The sequence below is a fragment of the Scyliorhinus canicula genome, chromosome 11 (assembly GCF_902713615.1).
Source record: "Scyliorhinus canicula chromosome 11, sScyCan1.1, whole genome shotgun sequence".
NCBI classification, from domain to species: domain Eukaryota; kingdom Metazoa; phylum Chordata; class Chondrichthyes; order Carcharhiniformes; family Scyliorhinidae; genus Scyliorhinus; species Scyliorhinus canicula.
Window position 1 is genome coordinate 111,048,473 of NC_052156.1, and position 21,241 is coordinate 111,069,713.

General features: G+C 51.5%; 1 protein-coding gene across 6 annotated transcripts in view; it reads right to left on the minus strand.

Moving 5' to 3' along the window:
• Nucleotides 1-21,241, minus strand: part of LOC119973289 (solute carrier organic anion transporter family member 1C1-like) — a 103,934-nt gene that overhangs the window by 43,805 nt on the left and 38,888 nt on the right. For all 6 annotated transcript variants that reach the window (XM_038811085.1, XM_038811083.1, XM_038811081.1 and 3 more), the window contains exon 8: nucleotides 13,172-13,414. In XM_038811085.1, coding sequence (XP_038667013.1) covers nucleotides 13,172-13,414 — 243 coding nt within the window. The remainder of the gene's footprint in view (nucleotides 1-13,171; nucleotides 13,415-21,241) is intronic.

The window sequence follows — 21,241 nt, forward strand, 5'->3', positions numbered from 1 at the left end:
GAGGCTGCGAGGTTGGGGAAAGCTGCTTAGGAGAGTCTTAGACAGGTCAGAGCAGTGTTGGTTTTAGCTCTGAAGAGCTCCAGGGGCTCTGGTTAACAGCTGACATAGAAGAAACTTAATTTGGGGAAAAATCAGTATAAAGACGATTTCTTGAGTTATGGTGTTGTCAATTGTGCCAATGCAAATAAGAATGCAAAGTCCATGGGCAGGATTCTCTAAATGAAATGAAGTGAATGAAATGAAAATGAATGAAATGAAAATCGCTTATTGTCACCAGCAGGCTTCAAATGAAGTTACTGTGAAAAGCCCCTAGTCGCCACATTCTGGCGCCTGTTCGGGGAGGCTGGTATGGGAATTGAACCGTGCTGCTGGCCTGCCTTGGTCTGTTTTCAAAGATGAAAATCCATAACATGCCCCATGAGGCTGACCCTTGTCCTTCCACAACGATCATGGGTAATTGAGATGACTGTTCTTGACACAACATAAGTGTCGCTGTGGTGCCTAAAATCTTGACAGCAGGGTAGCATGGTTGTTAGCATAAATGCTTCACAGCTCCAGGGTCCCAGGTTCGATTCCCGGCTGGGTCACTGTCTGTGTGGAGTCTGCACGTCCTCCCCCTGTGTGTGTGGGTTTCCTCCGGGTGCTCCGGTTTCCTCCCACAGTCCAAAGATGTGCGGGTTAGGTGGATTGGCCATGCTAAATTGCCCGTAGTGTCCTAATAAAAGTAAGGTTAAGGGGGGGGGGGGTTGTTGGGTTACAGGTATAGGGTGGATACGTGGGTTTGAGTAGGGTGATCATGGCTCGGCACAACATTGAGGGCCGAAGGGCCTGTTCTGTGCTGTACTGTTCTATGTTCTACTGTTCTATGTTCTATGTTGACGGTTTCCCTGTATGCTTCATCAATTTAGCAGTCGTGCTGCTTCGACTCAGGGGTTGGATTTTTCCTCAAAACGTACTTGTAGCTTTGCTCACCCGCCACTGTGGCCGTTACCCCTGTGGTGACCTCTATGCTCAATGGTCGCCCCCTGACCATAAGGGCTATTTCTATGGAAGTCGTCATGCTTACTTTAAACATATTTAACCTGTAGATCACAGATTTCTCTTCTGGACTTTTCTCTACATTATACAGTGGAGTTGTGTGTGTGTTTGTCTTTTTTAAAACCAGGGGCGGTCTGTCTGGCATGGCAAAGTGCTTGAATATGGCACTCCCTGTTATACTTGAAACAAATGAAACCTCTGCAATGGATCATCTCTTGCGGGTGGTTTCCATTTACATCTGTAACACTCATCCAACTTCCTGTGCTTTTCTTCCTTGCTGTTGACCACGAACCTGGAACGGTATTCTCCCCTACCCGGTGTGAACCACTCCGGCATCGGGCCTCCCCAAAAGGTGCGGAATTCTCCGCACCTTTAGGGGCCAAGCCCTCACATTGAGGGGCTAGGCTTGCGCCGGAGTGGTTCCCGCCAGCCGGGGTCGAAAGGCCTTCGCCAGGTGGCGGAAGTTCGCGCATGCCCCGGTGCGCCAGCGGCTGCTGACGTCATACCGGCGCATGTGCAGGGGAGGGGGTCTCTTCCGCCCCCGCCATGGTGAAGGTCATGGCGGGGTGGAAGAAAAAGTGTGCCCCCACGGCACAGGCCCGCCTGCCGATTGGTGGACCCCGATTGTGGGCCAGGCCACAATATTTAAATTCATTTACGGGATGTGGGCCAATATTTATTGCCCGTCCCTAGTTGCCCTTAACAAGGTTGTGGTGAGCGGCCTTCTTGAACTGCTGCAATCCCTGATGAGTAGGTACACCAACTGTGCTGTTTGGGAGAGAGTTCCAGGACATTGCCCCAGTGACAGTGAAGGAATGGATAGATATTTCCAAGTAAGGTTGCTGAGTGACTTGGAGGGGAACCCCCAGGTGATGGCGTACCTAGGTGTCTTCTGCTCTTGTCCTTCTAGATGGTAGTGGTTGTGGGTTTGGAAGGTGTTGTCTAAGGAGCCTTGGTGAGTTACTGCAGTGCATCTTGCAGGTGGTGAACACGGCTGCCACTGTTCGTCGGTGGTGGAGGATTTGAATGTTTATGGAAGGGGGAGCAATCAAGCGGGCTGCTTTGTCCTGGATGCTGTTGAGTTTCTTGAGTGTTGTTGGAGCTGCACTCATCCAGACAAGTGGAGAGTATTCCATTGCACACCTGACTTGTGTCTTGTAGATGGTGGACAAGCTTTGGGGGGTCAAGAGGTGAGTTACTCGCCGTACGATTCCTAGTCTTTGACCTACCTTGGTAGCCACAGTATTAATATGGCTAGCCCAGTTCAGTTTCTGGTCAATGGTAACACCCAGGATGTTGATTATGGGGGATTTAGTGATGGTAATGCCATTGAATGTCAAGGGATGATGGTTTGATCCTCTCTTGTAGGATATGGTAATTGCCTGGTGTGAATGTAACTTGCCACTTGTCAACCCAAGCTTGGATATTGTCCAGATCTTGCTGCATTTGAACACATTCTGCTTCATTATCTGAGTAGTCACAAATGGTGCTGAACATTGTGCAGTCATTCGCAAAAAATCCCCATTTCTGACCTCATGATGGAAGGGAGGTGATTGATGAAGCAGCTGAAGATGGTTGGGTCTAGGATACTACCGTGAGGAATTCCTGCTGTGATGCCCCAGAGTAGAGATGATTGATCTCCAACCACCACAACTATCTTCCTTTGTGCCAAGTATGACTCCAACCAGCAGAGAGTTTCCCCCCTGATTCCCATTGACTCCAGTGTTGCTAGGGCTTCTTGATGCCAAACTCGGTCAAATGCTGCCTTGATGTCAAGGGCAGTCACTCTCACTTTATCTCTCGCATTCAGCTCTTTAGTCCATGTTTGAACCAAGGTTGTAATGAGGTCAGGAGCTTAGGGTAATTTATCCAGGATAATTTTCATTTAGGTGAACAATTTTCTTTATACATAGATATTCTTGATGCCACAAACCAGACGGTCGGGCAGCATGTCGCTTAACGATGAGCCAAATTTGTGTTGTGCAGCCATTTGGCGAAGCATTGATCACAAATGCTGAAATTGTCTCTCACGGGTCCCTGTTGACTGAATTACATTTATAGCGCTGCAGTATAATGGCGGGTCTGGGGTTGAAATGGGGGTGACAAGTGTCACCAATTGGTCAAACGATTTTGTGTCTGGGACCTCCGGGGATGTTCAATTCCTAATGAGGTTGCAGATCTGGGGCCCACAAACCATTAACAAAATGCTCAGCTTTCCCCATGATCTCACTAGTGGTAGGAAGATTCCAGAACTTCTTGATTTATTGGCTGCAGTCTTCAGCCCCTTGGTCGAACGGATCAAGTTTCCCTATGAAAGGTTCAGCCTGTCTGGCGCACGGATTGTGCGCTGTGATCGCCGAAGCTCTGGTATCGCCACTGGCCCGGGCGTCGAACTCATCCGTGCTGGCATTGGTAGTGAAGTCGCCGGTGCGGGTACAAACGTGGACTCTGAGAGCGTGTCTTCTGGAGTTTCATTCCTGTGGGTCGGTGAATGGGGAATGGCGGGAGGGAATGCGGGTACCACGTAGGGGGCAGGGGTGCTGGTCAGCGTAGGTTGGGTGGGGTAAGATGGGGTGACGGTGGTAGTGGAACATGTGGGTGCTAGGTCCCAGAGGGAGACCGTATCCTGTCGGCCATCGGGGTGTTCGATATAAGCGTACTGGGGTTTGGTGTGCAGGAGCTGGACCCTCTCGACCAGGGGGTCGGACTTATGGCTCCTGACATGCTTGCGGAGCAGGACGGGCCCGGTGTCTTCAGCCAGGGTGAAAGCGACGCCCCTGAGGTGGATTTCCTGGGGAAAACAAATAGGAGGTCAAGGGGGGTCTCGTTTGTGGCCGTGCAAAGTAGGGACCTAATAGAGTGGAGTGCGTCGGGGAGGACCTCCTGCCAGTGGGAGACCGAGAGATTCCTAGACCGTAGGGCCAGGAGGACGGTCTTCCAGACCGTCACGTTCTCCCTCTCCACCTGGCCGTTTCCCCTGGGGTTACAACTGGCAGTCCTGCTCGAGACAAAGCCTTTGCTCAGCAGGTACTGACGCAGTTCGTCGCTCATGAACAATGAGCCCCGGTCACTGTGGACGTATGTGGGGAAACCAAACAGGGTGAAGACACTATATAGGGATTTAATGACGGTGGCCGCGGTCATGTCGGGGCAAGGGATTGCAAAGGGGAAGCGGGAGAACTCGTCGATGATGTTGAGGAAATATGTGTCGCGGTTGTTGGAGGGGAGGGCTCCATTAAAATCGATACTGAGGCGCTCAAAGTGCCGGGATGCCTTGACCAAGTTGGCCTTATCCGGTCGATAGAAGTGCGGCTTAACTCCGCACAGATTTGGCAGTCCCTGGTCATGGCTCCGACCTCCTCCATGGAGTAGGGCAGGTTGCGGGCCTTGATGTAGTGGAGAAGCCATCGTCATCCACGACGTCATCTTGGATAGTACGTAGTTGGTCATCTTGCGCGCTGGCGCATGTGCCGCGGGTCAGAGCATCTGGGGGTTCGTTGAGGTTCCCAGGACGATATACTATATCGTAATTATAAGAGGAGAGTTCGATCCTCCACCTCAAGATCTTATCATTCTTGATTTTGCCCCGCTGCGTATTATCGAACATGAAGGCTACCGATCGTTGGTCGGAGACGAGGGTAAACCTCCTACCAGCGAGGTAGTGCCTCCAGTGCCACACGGCTTCCACGATGGCTCAGGCCTCCTTTTCGACTGAGGAGAGTCGAATTTCAGAGGTGGTGAGGGTTCGTGAAAAAAACGCTACAGGCCTGCCTGCCTGATTGAGGGCAGCGGCGAGGGTGACCTCTAATGCGTCGCTCTCCACCTGGAAGGGGACGGACGCGTCCTCCATGTGCTTCGTGGCTTTGGCAATATCTGCCTTGATGCAGCTGAAGGCCTGGCGGACCTCAGCCGCCAGTGGGAAGATGGTGGCCTTGATTAGTGGACAGGATTTGTCCGCATAGCTGGGGACCCACTGGGCGTAATATGAAAAGAACCTGAGGCACCTTTTCAGGACCTTGGGGCAGTGGGGAAGGGGGAGTTGCAGGAGGGGGCGCAAACGGTCGGGGTCGGGTCTGAGAACCCCGTTTTCCACGACGTAGCCGAGGATGGCTAGTCTGGTTGTGTGGAAAACGCACTTCTCCTTGTTGTAAGTGAGGTTAAGGGATCGGGCAGTTTGGAGAAATCTTTGGAGGTTGGCATCGTGGTCCTGCTGATCATGGCCGCAGATGGTGACGTTGTTCAAGTACAGAAATGTGGTCCTGCTGATCATGGCCGCAGATGGTGACGTTGTTCAAGTACAGAAATGTGGCCCGCAGCCCGTACTGGTCTACCATTCGGTCCATCGTTCTTTGGAAGACCGAGACCCCGTTCGTGACGCCAAAGGGGACCCGGAGGAAGTGGAAGAGGTGGCCGTCTGCCTCAAAAGCCGTGTAGTGGCGTCCTCCGGGCGGATTGGGAACTGGTGGTACGCAGACTTCAGATCCACCGTGGAGAACACCCGATAGTGCGTTATCTGATTAACCATGTCTGCGATCCGGTGAAGGGGGTACGCATCGAGGTGCATGTACCGGTTTATGGTTTGGCTGTAATCTACCACCATCCGGTTCTTTTCCCCGGTCCTGACGACCACCACCTGGCTTCTCCAGGGGCTATTGCTGGCCTCGATGATTCCCTCCCTCAAGAGCCGCTAGACCTCGGACCTGATAAAAGTCCTATCCTGGATGCTGTACCGCCTGCTCCAGGTGGTAACTGGTTTGCAGTCGGCGGTGAGAAGAGCGGGGGAGGATCGACCTTTAGGGTCGCGAGGCTACATACGGTGAGTGGGGGTAGGGGCCCGCCGAACTTCAGAGTTAGGCTCCTGAGGTTACATTAGAAATCCAGTCCCAATAGAAGAGGAGCGCAGAGGTTGGGGAGTACATATAATTTAAAATCGGCGTACTCGGCGCCCTGTATTGCGAGGGTTGCGGTAGTGCAGCCCCGGATCTGCACCGAGTGTGACCCAGAATCGTGGGAGATGGTTTTTAATGCGCAGGGAAGATTGGGAGCTAGCAGCGCCTTACCATGTCTGGATGAATGAAGCTCTCCGTGCTCCCAGAGTCAAAGAGACAGGGTGTTTCGTGTCCGTTTACCCGGACGGTCACCATAGAGCTCCAGAGGTGTTTGGGTCGCGACTGGTCAAGGCTGACCGCGCTGAGTTGCGGGTAGCCAGCGTGGTCGGAGGTGCTGGGGTTGTCCCAAGATGGCTGCCCCCCGTTGGTTGCACGTGTCGAGCGGTGAGGAAGATGCCGCCCAAGATGGCGGCCACCATGAATCGCACATGTTATGCTAGCTTGGAGATGGCTGCCCCCACGGACAGCACGAGGCCGATGATGCGTCCGGGAGGGGAGGGGTGGGAGGAGGGGGGGCGGCAGACATGCTGCCACACTGCGGGATCTGCGGGCCTGTGAGTCGGAGGGTTGGGCCTGTGATTTAGAGTTTTTGGACCTGGCCAGGCAAACTTTAGCAAAATGTCCTTTTCTCCCGCAGTCACTGCAGTACGCGTTCCGGGCTGGGCAGCGCTGCCTAGGGTGTTGAGGCTGGCCACAGAAATAACAGGGTAGCCCCCAATGCTGGGCGGGTAGCACGGCACAGGCCTGGAGTATTCTTTATGTCGGGGGTCCACGTGATTAGACGGGAACGTGTTAAAGCTTTGGAACGCTACTTCCAGAGAGGAGGCTAATTTTATCGTCTCTTCCAGGTCTAGGGCGCCTTTTTCAAGTAGGCGCTGCCTCACGTAGTTGTACCTGACTCCAGCCACGTAGGTGTCCCGGATGGCAAGGTCCATATGTTGAGTGGCCGTAACGTCCTGGTAATTGCACCTTTGTGCAAGGACTTTAAGGTTGCGTAGGTACTCTTCCAGTAATTCCCCGGGACGCTGGTGGCGAGTGGTGAGGAGATGCCGTGCGTATACCTCGTTCATGGGCCTTATGTAGATAGAGGCGCTCTATCATCGCGAGGGCGTCTGCGTAGGTGGAGGCTTCCTCGAGTTGAACAGAGATTCGATGGCTCACCCATGCGTGGAGGAGACTCAGCTTCTGTTCGTCGGAGATGGAAGGCGAGGAGGAGGCGGAGGCGGTGAGGTAGGCCTCGAAACAGCAGAGCCAGGGTGAAAAAATCTCTTTTGCCTCTGCGGCCTGGGGATTGAGTTCCAGTCGGTCAAGTTTGAGGGCCAATTCCATAGTGGCGTTGTAGTTGATTAAATTGATGTGTCCATCAATTCATACGAAACCAGGAATAGAAGTAAACTGTGGCTTTAATCAACTAGAACAGTGCCTGCCTGCGACTGAACTGTTCGCGGGAGCCGCCTACAGGGCGACTGCTCTTTACACCTCCCCTCAAGGGGTGGAGTCAGGGGTGGAGCCCACACAGGCCCCAACATGCTACATTATAGGTAATACCATACAATGGTCCATAGGTGGAGTCCATATGGGCAACAGCGTAATACAGATAAGCACATGGTGAATTGTTACAGCAATACATTCACCATACTCTTGTCGCCAATAAAGTAGCACAAAGTATCACTGAGGAGGTTTCTTGGATAACAAAGTGGTTTCTTGGAAACACCAATGAGTTTTAACTATATATATAGGCACAGAGGTCATACTCCTTGACTCCCAGAACACACTGCCTGGGGCCCTACTCCCAGGGTCCACGCTTTTCCCCCATTGGTCAAGGTTGGCATGCTCCCACATGATAGGCCCTGAGTGGGCCCTGAGTGGGTCATGTGCCTATTGAAAAGCCACCCCTTAAAGGGGCAACGCTACCACAATTGCCAAGTCCCACTTCTGGAATTTGCTGCAAGATCTTGCTGCCAATTTTAGTGGAGCTTTCAGGAAGTTACCCTGTGCTTCTTCTCCTATTTCATGAGCATCCATATGATTCGCAATGCTATATTCCTCATAGATTTATTCTTAATGGGAGGGACATCAAGCAATAAATTTTCCTTTTTTAAAAACAAAAAGCTGAATAATCCTTTAAATGATACCACCAAATATCATTTCCTGTTTCAAGAAAAGAATTCCCACTGTTAACCATCCAAATCATGTCCTGAGTCCATGTTACAGGATTATTTCCAAATCTTTGCATTTTAAGTTTTGTTAATTTCTTGGTGTGTGGCACGGTGGCACAGTGGTTAGCACTGCTGCCTCACAGCACCAGGGATCCAGGTTCAATTCCGGCCCTCGGTGACTGTGTGGAGTCTGCACATTCTCCCCGTGTCTGCGTGGGTTTCCTCCGGGTGCTCCGGTTTCCTCCCACAGTCCAAAGATGTGCAAGTTAGGTGGATTAGCCATGCTAAATTGCCTCTTAGTGTCCTGGGTTGTGCAGGTTAGGTTATAGGGAAACAGCAGGGGAGTGAGCCTAGGTAGGGTGCTCTTTCAGAGAGTTCGTGCAGACTCGATGGGCTGAATGGCCTCCTTCTGCACTATATGGATTCTGTGTCTAACCAAATCAAGCATCTCTCAAAGTCCAAATAGACAACATTCATAGCCATTCTGCTAATCAGTGATATCATTCACAAAATCCAACTAGAATAGTCAGCAATGGCCTTTTCTTTGTTAATCATCCCTTTTTACATTCCCCATAAATAATCTCCTTTCAGCTGAAAATCTTTTTACAGAAAATACTGGACAACCTCCAATATTGCACCACCTCCACTGGAAATCGTTTTATATCTGGTATTCCACTTCTCATATTCTTAAGTCAATTTTCAAACCTGTGCTTACTTATCCTTCTAATCCCTAACTCCTTATTTTGACCATTGATCAGCAGTGTGAACCTTCGTAAAAGCTGCCTGACAATACAATTACAAGGTATCATATCAACGTTCTCCGTCAATCTCGTCAATACCATTTGAAAACTTCAGTAAATCAACATGATCTTTTGCTCTCTCCTATATCATATTGACTGTCCTCACATAAAGCTTTTTTTTTCCCCAAGTAAAATAACAAAGAACATTGTGCAAGCGGGTCAGTCAGCATCTGAGAAGAGCCAAGGCAGCTCATTGACAAATCGAGGTGCATAACCTTGATCAGTTTGGATGGAGGAGTTGCAGACTGGAAGTGTCATTCACATGTTTACGCTCTCTTTAAATGCTGACTGACCTGCTATGGATACCTGCCATTTTGACAATTCCGAGTGTTGAACTATTAAACATGAAAATAAAAGCATATCTAAAGGCTCTCACTAGAACAAAGGTTAAAAATTAAATAGTGTACAGTTTCAAAGAATCACTCGCAACGGGATGATCTTTTGGGTTTACCTTGGTGGGCATTACTTACACAACTGGTGTTGCTGTAAAACTTGCAGTCAGATTTTTACCAGTCTTGGAAGCGAAGGGTGAGAGGGTGTAAATATCAAGACACATAGTGACAAGGGAAGCATCATGCCCATGGCCTATCCACCTCCACTCGGAATTTACCAGTAGTGGGGCAGATGTTGGGCAACCTGGCTGTCCTTGGCCAGTTTTGCCACGCAATTGGCCAATTCATGGTTATTTAAGGGATCCTTCCACTCCTGCTGGTAATTTAGTCTCAGTCTCACCTCAGAGTCAGAAGGTCTTGGATTAAGTTTAGAGTCTTGAGCACATAATCCAGACTGATAGTCCAGTGCAGTACCGAGAGAGTGCTGCACAAATAGAGACACTGGCCGGGATTCTCCACTACCCGGCAGGGCGGGAGCTCCCGGCGTAGCGGGGTGGCGCCAACCACTCCGGCGTCGGGCCCCCCCCAAAGGTGCGGAATTCTCCGCACCTTTAGGGGCTAGGCCCACGCCGGAGTGGTTGGCGCCACGCCAACTGGCGGCAAAACCGGCGGGAAAGGCCTTTGATGCCCGCCGCCCGGCGTCAGGGCTGGCCGATAGGCCTTCGTCGGTTTGTGCATGCGCCGGTGCTTCAGCGGCCGCTGACATCACCACCGGCGCATGCATGGTAGGGGGGTCTCTTCCGCCTCCGCCATGGTGGAGGCCGTGGCGGCGGCGGAAGAAAAAGAGCGCCCCCACGGTGGGCCCCGATCACAGGCCAGGCCACCGTGGGGCACCCTCCGGGGTCCGATCACCCCGCGCCCCCCCCCCCAGGACCCCGGGGCCCGCTCGCGTCGCCAATCCCGCCAGCACCAGAGGTGCTTCAATTCCCGCCAGCGGGAGAGGCCTGTCAGCGGCGGGACTTCGGCCCATCGCGGGCCGGAGAATCGCCGCGGGGGCCGCCAATCGGCACGCCGTGATTCCCGCTCCCGCCGATTCCCGGGTGGCGGAGAATTCTGTCCACGGCGGGGTCGGGATTTACGCCAGCCCAGGGTGATTCCCCGACCCTGCGAGGGGTCGGAGAATTCCGCCCACAGTCTCTCAGATGAAGTGCGAAACCGAGGACCTGTTTGACCCCTTGGAAGGCCATTAAAGATCCCCAAACACTATTTCAACATGAGCAGTTCAGTTCTCATGGTATCCTGGTTAACATTCCCCCTCAAGCAGCATCTGAAACAAATGTTCTGGTCATTTATCACATTACTGTTTGTGGTACCGAGTAGGGTGAAAATTGGCTTTTTGTTTTTCTACTTTGCAACATAATAATAATAATCTTTATTGTGACAAGTAGGCTTACATTAACACTGCAATGAAGTTACTGTGAAAAGCCCCTGGTCGCCACATTCCGGCGCCTGTTCGGGTACACGGAGGGGGAATTCAAATTGTGCAAATTACCTAACAGCACATCTTTCGGGACTTGTGGGAGGAAACCGGAGCACCCGGTCGAAACCCACGCAGACTTAGGGAGAACATGCGACCTCCGGTGATGGCGGGCGAGAGGCAGCCACACACTGGAGGGCTCCCGCTCGGGAATAGGAATTTTGGAGTTTGAACACCCGGTCCTGGGGACAACGGAGGTTGAAAAGGCTGTAAGAAGGCACAGCGAGGAGGAATGTCCAAGTTTGGGAGAAAAACGGAGTTAACGGAAGTCCGCGGAGGATTGAAAAACTCAGCGCAGGAACTGTAAAGAAAGCGGAGGCTGGAGCACCAGGGGAGGCCACATCGCTCACAGCAGAAGAACTTGAAAATCAGTTCACAAAACACATGGAAGCGATAAAGAAGGAGATGGGGGCAGTTTTGAAAGTGCTGGTGGTGGAGGCAGTTGCCCCGGTGAGGGCGGCGGTATCAAGCGCAGCGGCGGAGGTGCAGGAGCAGGATGAGACACTGAAGGAAGTGGAAAAGGCATTATCGCAGCACAGTGATCAACTCACCTCGATGGGTAAGTAGTTGCGGAGGGTGATAGAGACAACAAGGGTCTGCAAGACAAAATGGAAGACCTGGAAAACAGATCCAGGCGACAGAATCGGAGGATTGTGGGTCTGCCCGAAGGGGTGGAAGGCCCGAGGCCAACGGAGTATTTTGCCACGATGTTGGCGAAGCTATTGGGGGAGGGGGACGATCCCTCCCGATATGAGCTGGATTGGGCTCATCGGACGTGGAGGCCTATACCAAAGGCGAGTGCGCCACCAAGAGTAGTAACTCTGTGTTTCCGTAGGTATAGCGTGAAGGAGAAAGTCCTGTGTTGGGCAAAGCAGAAGTGGGTGGTGCAGTGGGCTGGAGCTGGTATACGCACATACCAGGACTTTATGGTGGAGCTGGCGAGGAGACGGGCTGCCTTCAGCTGGGTCAAGAAGGCACTGTACATCAGTAAGGTGCAGTGCGGCATAGTATATACAGCTAAGTTGAGGGTGACCTACAAATCCAAGGACTTTCATTTTGGGACAGCGGAAGCAGCGGAGGAGTTTGCGAAGGCAGAAGGACTGTGGCAGAATTGAGAAATAGTCGTGTACCGATGTCGCCTCATGTAACTGTATTTTTTCACTGCGTGTTGGTGTATGTACTAAATGAGTCGACGCTGTATATATTTGGACATGGGAAGAGATGGGACTTTCATTTGCAATGATGGCTCTTTGGGGCTTGAAATTAAAAATGAAAATCGCTTATTGTCACGAGTAGGCTTCAATGAAGTTACTGTGAAAAGCCCCTAGTCGCCACATTCCGGCGCCTGTCCAGGGAGGCTGGTACGGGAATTGACCGTGCTGTTGGCCTGCTTGGTCTGCTTTAAAAGCCAGCAATTTAGCCTGGTGAGCTAAACCAGCCCCTTGGGTGTGTATGCTGAGGTTGTCTGCTAAAGGGGGTTTCTTGGTTTCCCTGGGACCAGGCAAGTGGGAAGGAGACCCGGGCGGGGGCCTCCACACTGGCTGGTTTAAGCCGGCCAGTGAACGGGAGTGAGGTGGGGGGAGGGGCTGCGGCCATCGGAGCCCGGAAGAACAGGTTCCGATGAGTCTAGCCGGGGTGGAAAGTTGGGGGAAGCAACCGAGGTTGGGGGAGGAGTTAACAAGAGGAAGTGGAGGGGAGGCGTCTGGGTGGGGGGTGGGGGGGGGGGGTGTGTACAATTCATGGGTGTCATTTATGGTACTCTTTCGGGGATTGGATGGCATTGGATATTGGGGGAGGACTGTATATATCAATGGTGACCATAGGCGATTCCTGATTCTTTTTTCCTTTTTTTTTCCACCTGAAAGGGTTTGTTTTATTTGATGCTTATATTGTCAGGTGAGGCATTATTTGGGGGTTGGTGGGAGGATGGGATCGTTGTTGTTAATAAGGGGATTAACATTGTATTCGTTGCCGTTTACTGTTTGTTGGTGGGGTGTAAATTCTGAAGAAAATGTGAAAATGGAGAATAAAAATATTTATTAAAGAAAAGACACAGTGAGAACGTACAGACTCCGTACAGGCAGTGACCCAAGCCGGGAATCAAACCTGGGACCCTGGCGCTCTGAAGCAAAGTGCTAACCACTGTGCTACCATGACCACCCCCCCCCCCCCCCCCCCCCCTCCCACCCCTCCCACCTCCCCAGGCTCTACACTTCTTGAAGAATACTTAATTGGCTGTAAAGTGCCATGGGGGCATTTGAAATTCATGAAAGGTGCTGTGTAAATATACATTCATTTATTAGGAAGAATAAAGTGTGTCACAATAAAGCCAGGATCCCACAGGTAGCTTACTTAACGGCGCAATTGATAGATTTTTCATATATTAGTGCAAAATTGTAGAATGGCTGACACTTGCCCTTGTCTAGTGTTGAAATCTTTGGTACAGGCTTATTTCCGACAGGTTCACTTTGGTCCTGGATGATAAATTCCAGTTTTTCAGAGGTCTTGCCACGTTCTTCCTTTTGTGTCTCTTTGGTTAGCGACTTGGGAAAGAACCAGAATGGTACGGAAAAAAGAAGGGAAAATGCTCCGGCAATTAAAAACCCAAGCCACCAAGCACCAACCCATCTTGCATCCTTCGAAGTAATTGTGACTCTCTCTGGAAAACAAATGTCCAAGAGGAATGTTAATCTGGAGATGGTTACTGTTACATGGTTATCTTGTTCAAGAAGAGCAAGGAACTATATTGTTACGCGTGTGTATACATTTATAATTATAATGTCACATCACTCACTACTCCACTGCAGTCAGTTCACCAAAGCAACCTGCTGTTTGCCCTGGCAACGAAAGAAAAAAATGCTGGAAAACCTCAGCAGGTCTGGCAGCATCTGTAGGGAGAGAAAAGAGCTAACGCTTCACGTCCGATGACTTTGTCATTTGAAACGTTAGCTCTTTTCACTCCCGACAGACCTGCTGAGATTTTCCAGCATTCCCTCTTTCGTTTCAGATTCCAGCATCCGCAGTAATTTGCTTTCATCCGTTTGCCCTGGCAATCAAGCCACTGGTGATCACCCTCAGAGTGGCGAAGGGGTGTGAAGGTTTTCAAAGAGGAGACAGAGAGCATAGCGTTTCACTCTAAGCAGGTGACATGCTCCTCTCCATCTCAAATCACCGGACCAGCATGGAAGGGATAATGAATTTGGAGCCTTCTCAGGTTACAAGCTTAACCTAATCAAGAGCGAGATCTTCTCTGTGAACTCGTAAGGGGGAGAGACAGAGCTGGGTGACTGCCGTTCAAGTAAGCCCAGACCAAATTCCGCTACCTGGGGATCCAAATAGGCAAAGACTGGACACAGATCCACAACTGGAACCTGATGAGTCTGGTGGAGGAAGTCAAAAGGGACCTGCAGAGGTGGGGCCCACTCCCAATCTTCCTGGCAGGGAAGATACAGATGATAAAAATGAATGCACTGCCCAGGTTCTTCGCCTGTGTAGTGATGCACTATCAATTGTACTAAAGACACGGATGGGTACAAGAGAGGCTTTATTACAGTTAGATGTTTATCCTCTGACTGCAGCTGGTAGAATGGCTGCTCAGGAGAACTCATACATATTTATACGGCTTCTTGTGGGCGGAGCTAGCCGGCAGGGGCTACCGGCGAACCTGTAGTACAGGTACTGCTGTACATCCCCTAATACAGGCACACACACAATTACACAGTGGATCACCACATGTAGATTCCTCCCAATCTACACCCCCAAACCTTTTTCAACACATCTACAAGCTAATGATAGCATTTCTGCATGGGCAGGGGGTGCGGGGGTGCGAGCGAAGTGCCAGAGGATCCTAAAGATGGTCCTACAAAGGGAAAGATCCGTGGGAGGCATATCTCCCAAATCTACAATTCTACCACTGGGCGGCCACCGCAAAAACAGTACTAGGTGGGTGAAAGAACCGGGAACAGAGCAGGTGAAGAGGGAGGGCAGTTCATGTATAGGGACGTCCCTCCGAGACCTAGCAACAGATGTTCTTCCATCCCTGCCACCCCACCTCCCCCCTCCCCTCCCGGCCAAATACTCGAGGAGCCCAGTGATAGTAGCCATGCTCCAGGCAGGGTACCAAATTAGGAAACATTTCGTCCCAACCGAAATGTCCACCATGGCCCCCATCTGCAACAACCACAGGTTCACTCCTGCAATAATGGACGCCATCTTCAATAGGTGGAGACAGGATGAGGGGACTCTGAGGTTTAGGGACATGTACGCAGATGACAGAGTAGCTGCTTTGGGGGAACTCATGGAGAGCTTCCAGTTACCAAGAGGAAACAACCTGAGATACACTCAGGTCAAAAACCTCTTCCGAAGGAAACAATGGCATACTCCTGATACCAGTACATTCAAGTACACTCATTTGTAGGAGAACTGCAGGACTCGGGCGGCCTAGGGAATGGAAACTGTGTGGAAATGTAACGGCGATTGTTGATGGACGTATGGATGAAACAAAGAAAAAATGGGAGGAGGAACTAGTCACAGAGATAGGGGGAGAGCTCTGAGTCAAAGCATTACACAGGGCGAACTCCACCTCCACATGCACAGGGCTAACGGTGGTGCATAGAGAACACCGAACCAGAACCCGAATCAATGGGTTCTTTCTGGAGGTGGACGACAAATGTGAATGGTGCCAGGGAGGCTGGGCCATCACACCCACATGTTCTGGGCTTGCTCCGGACTTGTTGGGTACTGGACAACCTTCTTTGAGGCCATGTCCAGGGTTGTGGGAGTGAGGATGGAGCCATGCCCAAAGGTGGCAGTCTTCAGGGTTTCAGTGAAGCCAGAACTCTTCATGGGAAAGGGGGGCCACCGCCCTAGCCTTTGCCTCCCTGATCTCCCGCCAGAGAATCTTGCTCGGTTGCTGATCGGCAGCACCATCCAAGGCTGCAGACTGGCTGTCTGACCTGGCGGAATTTCTCAGGCTGGAGAAAATAAAGTTTGCCATCCGGGAGTCGGAAGAAGGCTTCCACAGGATGTGGAAGCCGTTCACCAACTTATTCCAAGGTCTGTTTGTAGCCAGCAACCTGTCGGAAAAGGGGGGTGGGGGGTGAGAGGGTGAGATAAAGAGGCGGGGGTGGGGAGACACTAATGAGTCACGGGACAAAGAGGAAAAGGAAAGTGAGGGGGAGGGGAAGAGGGAATGGGGAAACGGGGTGAGGGGGGCGCGAAATTACGCAAAGAGAACAAGAGGGACAAGGGATAAAGCTGCAGGGGACAGGTCCGAGGACAAGCTGAAGCCCAAACCCCAAACTGTAAATAGACACGGCGACTGTTTGCTGATGAAAGGGGGGTCACGGCCACAGCGGGAGGGAAGATCTCTAATTGCCTCGAATTATATACGCTGATTTCTGTTTGCCTTTATTATTTTCCTTTTTTTGGCACTGTTTTGTAATAGGTAAACTATGAATTGTGAAATACAAGATGTGAAAACCAATGAAAACGTTTTTTAAAAAAAAGCTTACCGAAGTAACAATGTCTTATTGTGCGGCACATAGAGATATAAGGCGCAATTTAACTTAAAATCTGTTCTGGGCAGGATTAGCGAGGTCGTTCCTAGCTAAGGGCACTTTTCCTTTTTTGATCTCCAGCAGGAAGTGCTCCGCTGAGGCCACACTCAGTCGCATTTCCTGCACTGCGGCGCTCCAGCAAGTGACCCCTGACACAATCCCTGGACCCCACCAAAAGGAGGTCCTCGCTCCGCCCCGCCCCCCCCCCCCCCCCCCCTCCCTGCACCCCACCTCAAACAGGCAGGGCACCTCCAGTCCCGATACCAGGCGCGGGCTAACTGCTAGTTTGGACCTTGGCAATGCCAGGGTGGCACCGCCAAGGTGTCCAGATGACATTGCTAGGGTGCGAGGCTAGCAGTTCCAAGGTGCCCAAGGTAGCACCAGCAATGCCAGCGTGTTACCCAGGGCCAGAGGCCAGCCACCCGGGGGCCTCCGATCACCTGCAAGTGCAGGTCTGCAAGTGCCGTTCTGCCTGATTTGTGGGGACCAGTGCTAAACGGCACCCAGCGGGGGTCTCCTAGGCGAGGCAGATAGATGCTGGGTGGCCGTCCGACACAGCATCCAACATCATTAAACTCACTTAACTGTGAGAGATTGAGGGTTCCTCACATTGTGGGTGGGGTTCAGAGTGCGACGTCTTGCAAGATATGGTCAGATCCCGCGAGGTGTAACAACCTTCGAAAATCTCGGAAAAAGCCACTCCCAGGATCTAGCGGCTGCGTCCCATTCCCATTCTGGCTGGAGGCGGCAGTAAAACACGGCAATAGAAAAATACACTTGAAAGAAAACTCCAGAATTTGTCTCAAAGTGAGTTGAGTTTGAACAGTAGGAAACCACAACAGTTACAAACTTGATTTATATTAAACTACCTCTTAGCCATTCAGGAATTTAACGTCAGTGTAAAAAGGACTCAACAGATATTCAGATTCACACAATGTTACTGGAATTAGTTAAGGTTGGCAAAGTCCCATCACCAATCCTCTCTCTCTGTCTCTCAGCCTCTCTCAGTCTCTTCATTTACATGCTGGAAAGAAAAGCCTGCTGAATATTGAAATTTATGTTGACAAATAAGACACAGCATATTGTCCAGACTGGCTGGTAGCTCATTTGCTACCCAACCTGCATACAACTAAATCTACTCCAGTCAAAACGAATATCAGACACTTCTCCAAACAAGTACTCCGACTCCCAGCTCAATTAAGTCAATGGAACTCTGTAACTGGGTGAGATACAGAAATTGCATTCATATTCAATCACAAATCTCCATGGTTGCCACTGAAACGCAAGTCAGAATTGACAGAAGTAGGATGTATTTCATGGGAAAAAAAACACACACCCTATTGTAATTCTATGAATTGGGAAGGAAACATTTTGCAAGCTATTAGTCATGATTATAAACACCAAGCACCGAGGCACAGTGGTTAGCACTGCTGCCTCACGGTGCCAAGCTCCCAGGTTCAATCCCGGCCCTGGGTCACTGTCCGTGTGGAGTTTGCACGTTCTCCCCGTGTTCGCCTGGATTTCGCCCCCACAATCCAAAGATGTGCAGGGTAGGTGGATTGGCCATGCTAAATTGCCCCTTAATTGGAAGAAATTGGGTATTCTGAATGTTTATTCTTAAATGATTAGAAACAACTGCTGGTCTTTCAGCACAGTGGGTAGCACCGTGCTTTTGAGCTCAAAGCTCTGGAGTTGAGTCCCACCCCCCAGGACTTGATTGCCAAGGAAGGTACATTCATAATGCGGCCAAACAGGTTGAGTGTCAACCAGCAATTCCTTCCAACACACCAATGGCTGGCGGTAAGTGCAGGGGAAACTCCTGATCAGCCACCCTTGATGTGGAGTGGCACCCCTCAAGCCTCTGGCAACAGACTAGCGACCTGTTCCAGGAATTACCAGCGATGGAAACAGACAAAAGTCTGCTTAGTGCACCCATTAGGTGCGGGAAGGGAATTGGAAATACAACTTCTGCTATTTTATGGATGGGGGTTGACAATAGTGAAGAACAGGTTGAAAGTCAGAAGGTTAGAACGTTGGCACAATATCCAGAAAACGCAACAACAAATATTACATTTATGTCATGCTTTTAATGATATAAAATGACCCAAGGTACTTTACAGAAATTATAAAGCAAGATTTGCTGCTCAGCCACATTAGGAGGTATTAGGGTAAATGTCCAAGAGCTTGTTCAAAGAGGTAGGTTTTCAGCACTCCCATAAACAAAAGAGAGCTAGAGACTTGGGTCAGGAAATTTAGAGAGGTTATTCCATTGCACTGGAACGCAACAACTGAGGGTATGTTCACCACTGCAAGTGGAGCAATTAAAATCAGGGCCGGGATTCTCCCCTACCTGGCGGGGCGGGGGGGTCCCAGCGTGATGGAGTGGCGTGAACCATTCCGGCGTCGGGCCGACCTCCGCACTTTTAGGGGCCAAGCCCTCACCTTGAGGGGCTAGGCCCACGCCGGAGTGGTTGGTGCCCTGCCACGCCAGCCGGGGCCGAAAGGACTTCGCCGGGCGGTGTATGTCCGCGCATGCGCCGGAGCGTCAGCGGCTGCTAACGTCATCCCCGTGCATGCGCAGGGGAGGAGGTCACTTCCGTCTCTGCCATGGTGAAGACCAAGGCGAAGGCGGAAGGAAAAGAGTACCCCCACAGCACAGGCCCACCCGCCGATCGGTGGGCCCCGATCGCGGGCCAGGCCACCGTAGGAGCACCCCCCCCGGGGCCAGATCGCACCGCGCCCCCCCCCCAGGACCCCGGAGCCCGCCCGCGCCGCCTGCTCCCGCCGGTATGGTAGGTGGTTTGATCCACGCCGGCGGGAGAGTGTTGACAGCAGCGGGTCTTCGGCCCATCGCGGGCCGGAGAATCGCCGGGGGGGGGGGGAGCCCGTCGACCGGCGCGGCGCCATTCCCACCCCTGCCGAATCTCTGGTGGCGGAGAATTCGGGACACAGCGGGGGCGGCATTGACACTGGCCCCCAGCGATTCTCCAACCCGGCGGGGGGTCGGAGAATCCCGGCCCAGGAATCCTGAAGTGGCAAAAATTAAGGGCGCGATTCTCCGCAACGGCGGAGAATCGGGAAGGCAGCTGTGAAAGAGGCCGTCACCCACGGCAGCCTCCGCGCCCCCTCCCGGGACTCGATTCTCCCCCCCCATTGGGGCTTGGAGCGGGGCCCCGGGGGTCACGGCGGCACGGCCTTGACGACCGTCGTCAAGGCCGCACGCCAAGAATGACGCGCAAGAATGACACGCGAATGCCGGCTCCAACCCGCGCATGCGCGGACGATGTCATCATGCAGACGGCTCCGACCCGCGCATGCCGTCCTTTCCCTCAGCCGCCCCGCAAGACGTGGCGGCATGATCTTGTGGGGCGGCGGAGGGAAAATAGTGCGTCCATTATGGACGCAGGTGTGGTGAATGTGATTCACACTATATATAGTTGCCAATATCACTCCATGTATATATGTTCGTTATCTACCCACTGTAAGTGCAGTTGCACTATCCGACCACCAGGGGGAGTCGCTCTGGGAGTACGCGAGAGTTTGTACTGGGCTCCTCCCTTGGCTCTGCCTAGGACTCCTCCCCCTGGGACCGATGTATAAAGATCAGTGCCTTAGAGCCAGCCTGCCAGTTCACCTGAAGTTCAACGATGAATAGGCTGGCTCTATTGTAAGTGTATTAAAGCCTCTGTTCAGATCCAACTACACGTGTTCACTGAATTGATGGTTCCATCAGCAGGCCTGACGATCGGTACTGCCGTGCCAATCGGGCGCCTATAAGCCCCAAACGGGCTTCTGGCGCCCGTTTCACGGCGGTGGCGACCAGGTGTGGTTGACGCCGTCGTGAAAAGGTCGTAAACGGCCAGCCACTCGGCCTCAGAGAATCGCCGTTCGCCGTGAAAAACGGCGACCGCCGATTCATGGAGCGGGGCGAGCGTGGTGGGGGGAGAATAGCGGTGGGTAGTAAAAAATGTCGGGAGGCCCTCCCGCTATTCTCCCAGGCATTGTGGGGAGCGGAGAATCGCGGCCTAAGTGCTTACAGATATCTCAGGGGGACAGAGAGCTGTAGTGGTTTGCAGAGATAGAGAGGGAAAAGACCATGGAGGAATTTGAGAATAAAGACGAAAATGTTAAAATTGAGGCTTTCTTGACCAAGAGCAAATGCAGGTCCATGGCACAGGGGTGATAGGGGAACAGCACTTTGTGCGAAGAAGATCACGAGCAGTAGAGTTTGGATGGCAGGGCAGAAGGTTTAGAAGATAGGTTGCAGTGAAGTAGTTTGAAGCCAAGCCAGTGGCTGTGATGCGCAAAGCAGTTTTGCATAGTTAAACCATGCAATATGTGCATTAAAACAGAGGCTGAACCTGTGTCAAAGGGCCAGAAAGTCACTTGGAGACAGCGCCTTTCTTCAATACCAGTAGAAATAGGAAGAAGTACAACTTTCAAAACTAAGTTCTTGAGGCTGACATGCTACGCAAAATGAGAGAGTAGAGAATTTGATCGCTCCACTATTAGAAGTTGTAAATTGGAATTAGAGAACAGACTATACTACAGATTACGTTCAGTGGGACCTCTCCATAAAATAGGCCTCTCTGTAAAATAGGCCTCTCGGTAAAATAGGCCTCTCGGTAAAATAGGCATCTTGGGGCCTTAATCTTTCCAATTTTCACAGCCACAGATATATGGATATTTCTGATCAGTTATTCAGAATAAACAGCTATAAATAAACTTAACCAATGGGAATAAGCACGCACCTCATTTTCTGGTGAATGGTCAAGTGGAACCAGTTTCTTAATTGCAATATTTAAAGAAGGCTTGCAATAGCACTTGGGTAGCCAGGTAAAATGTTGTCAGATTTGCACTGGAATAGTTCCGATTCATAAGCTAGTCCATAAGAATCCATGATTGGAATGCTATGGGCCAATGTTTTT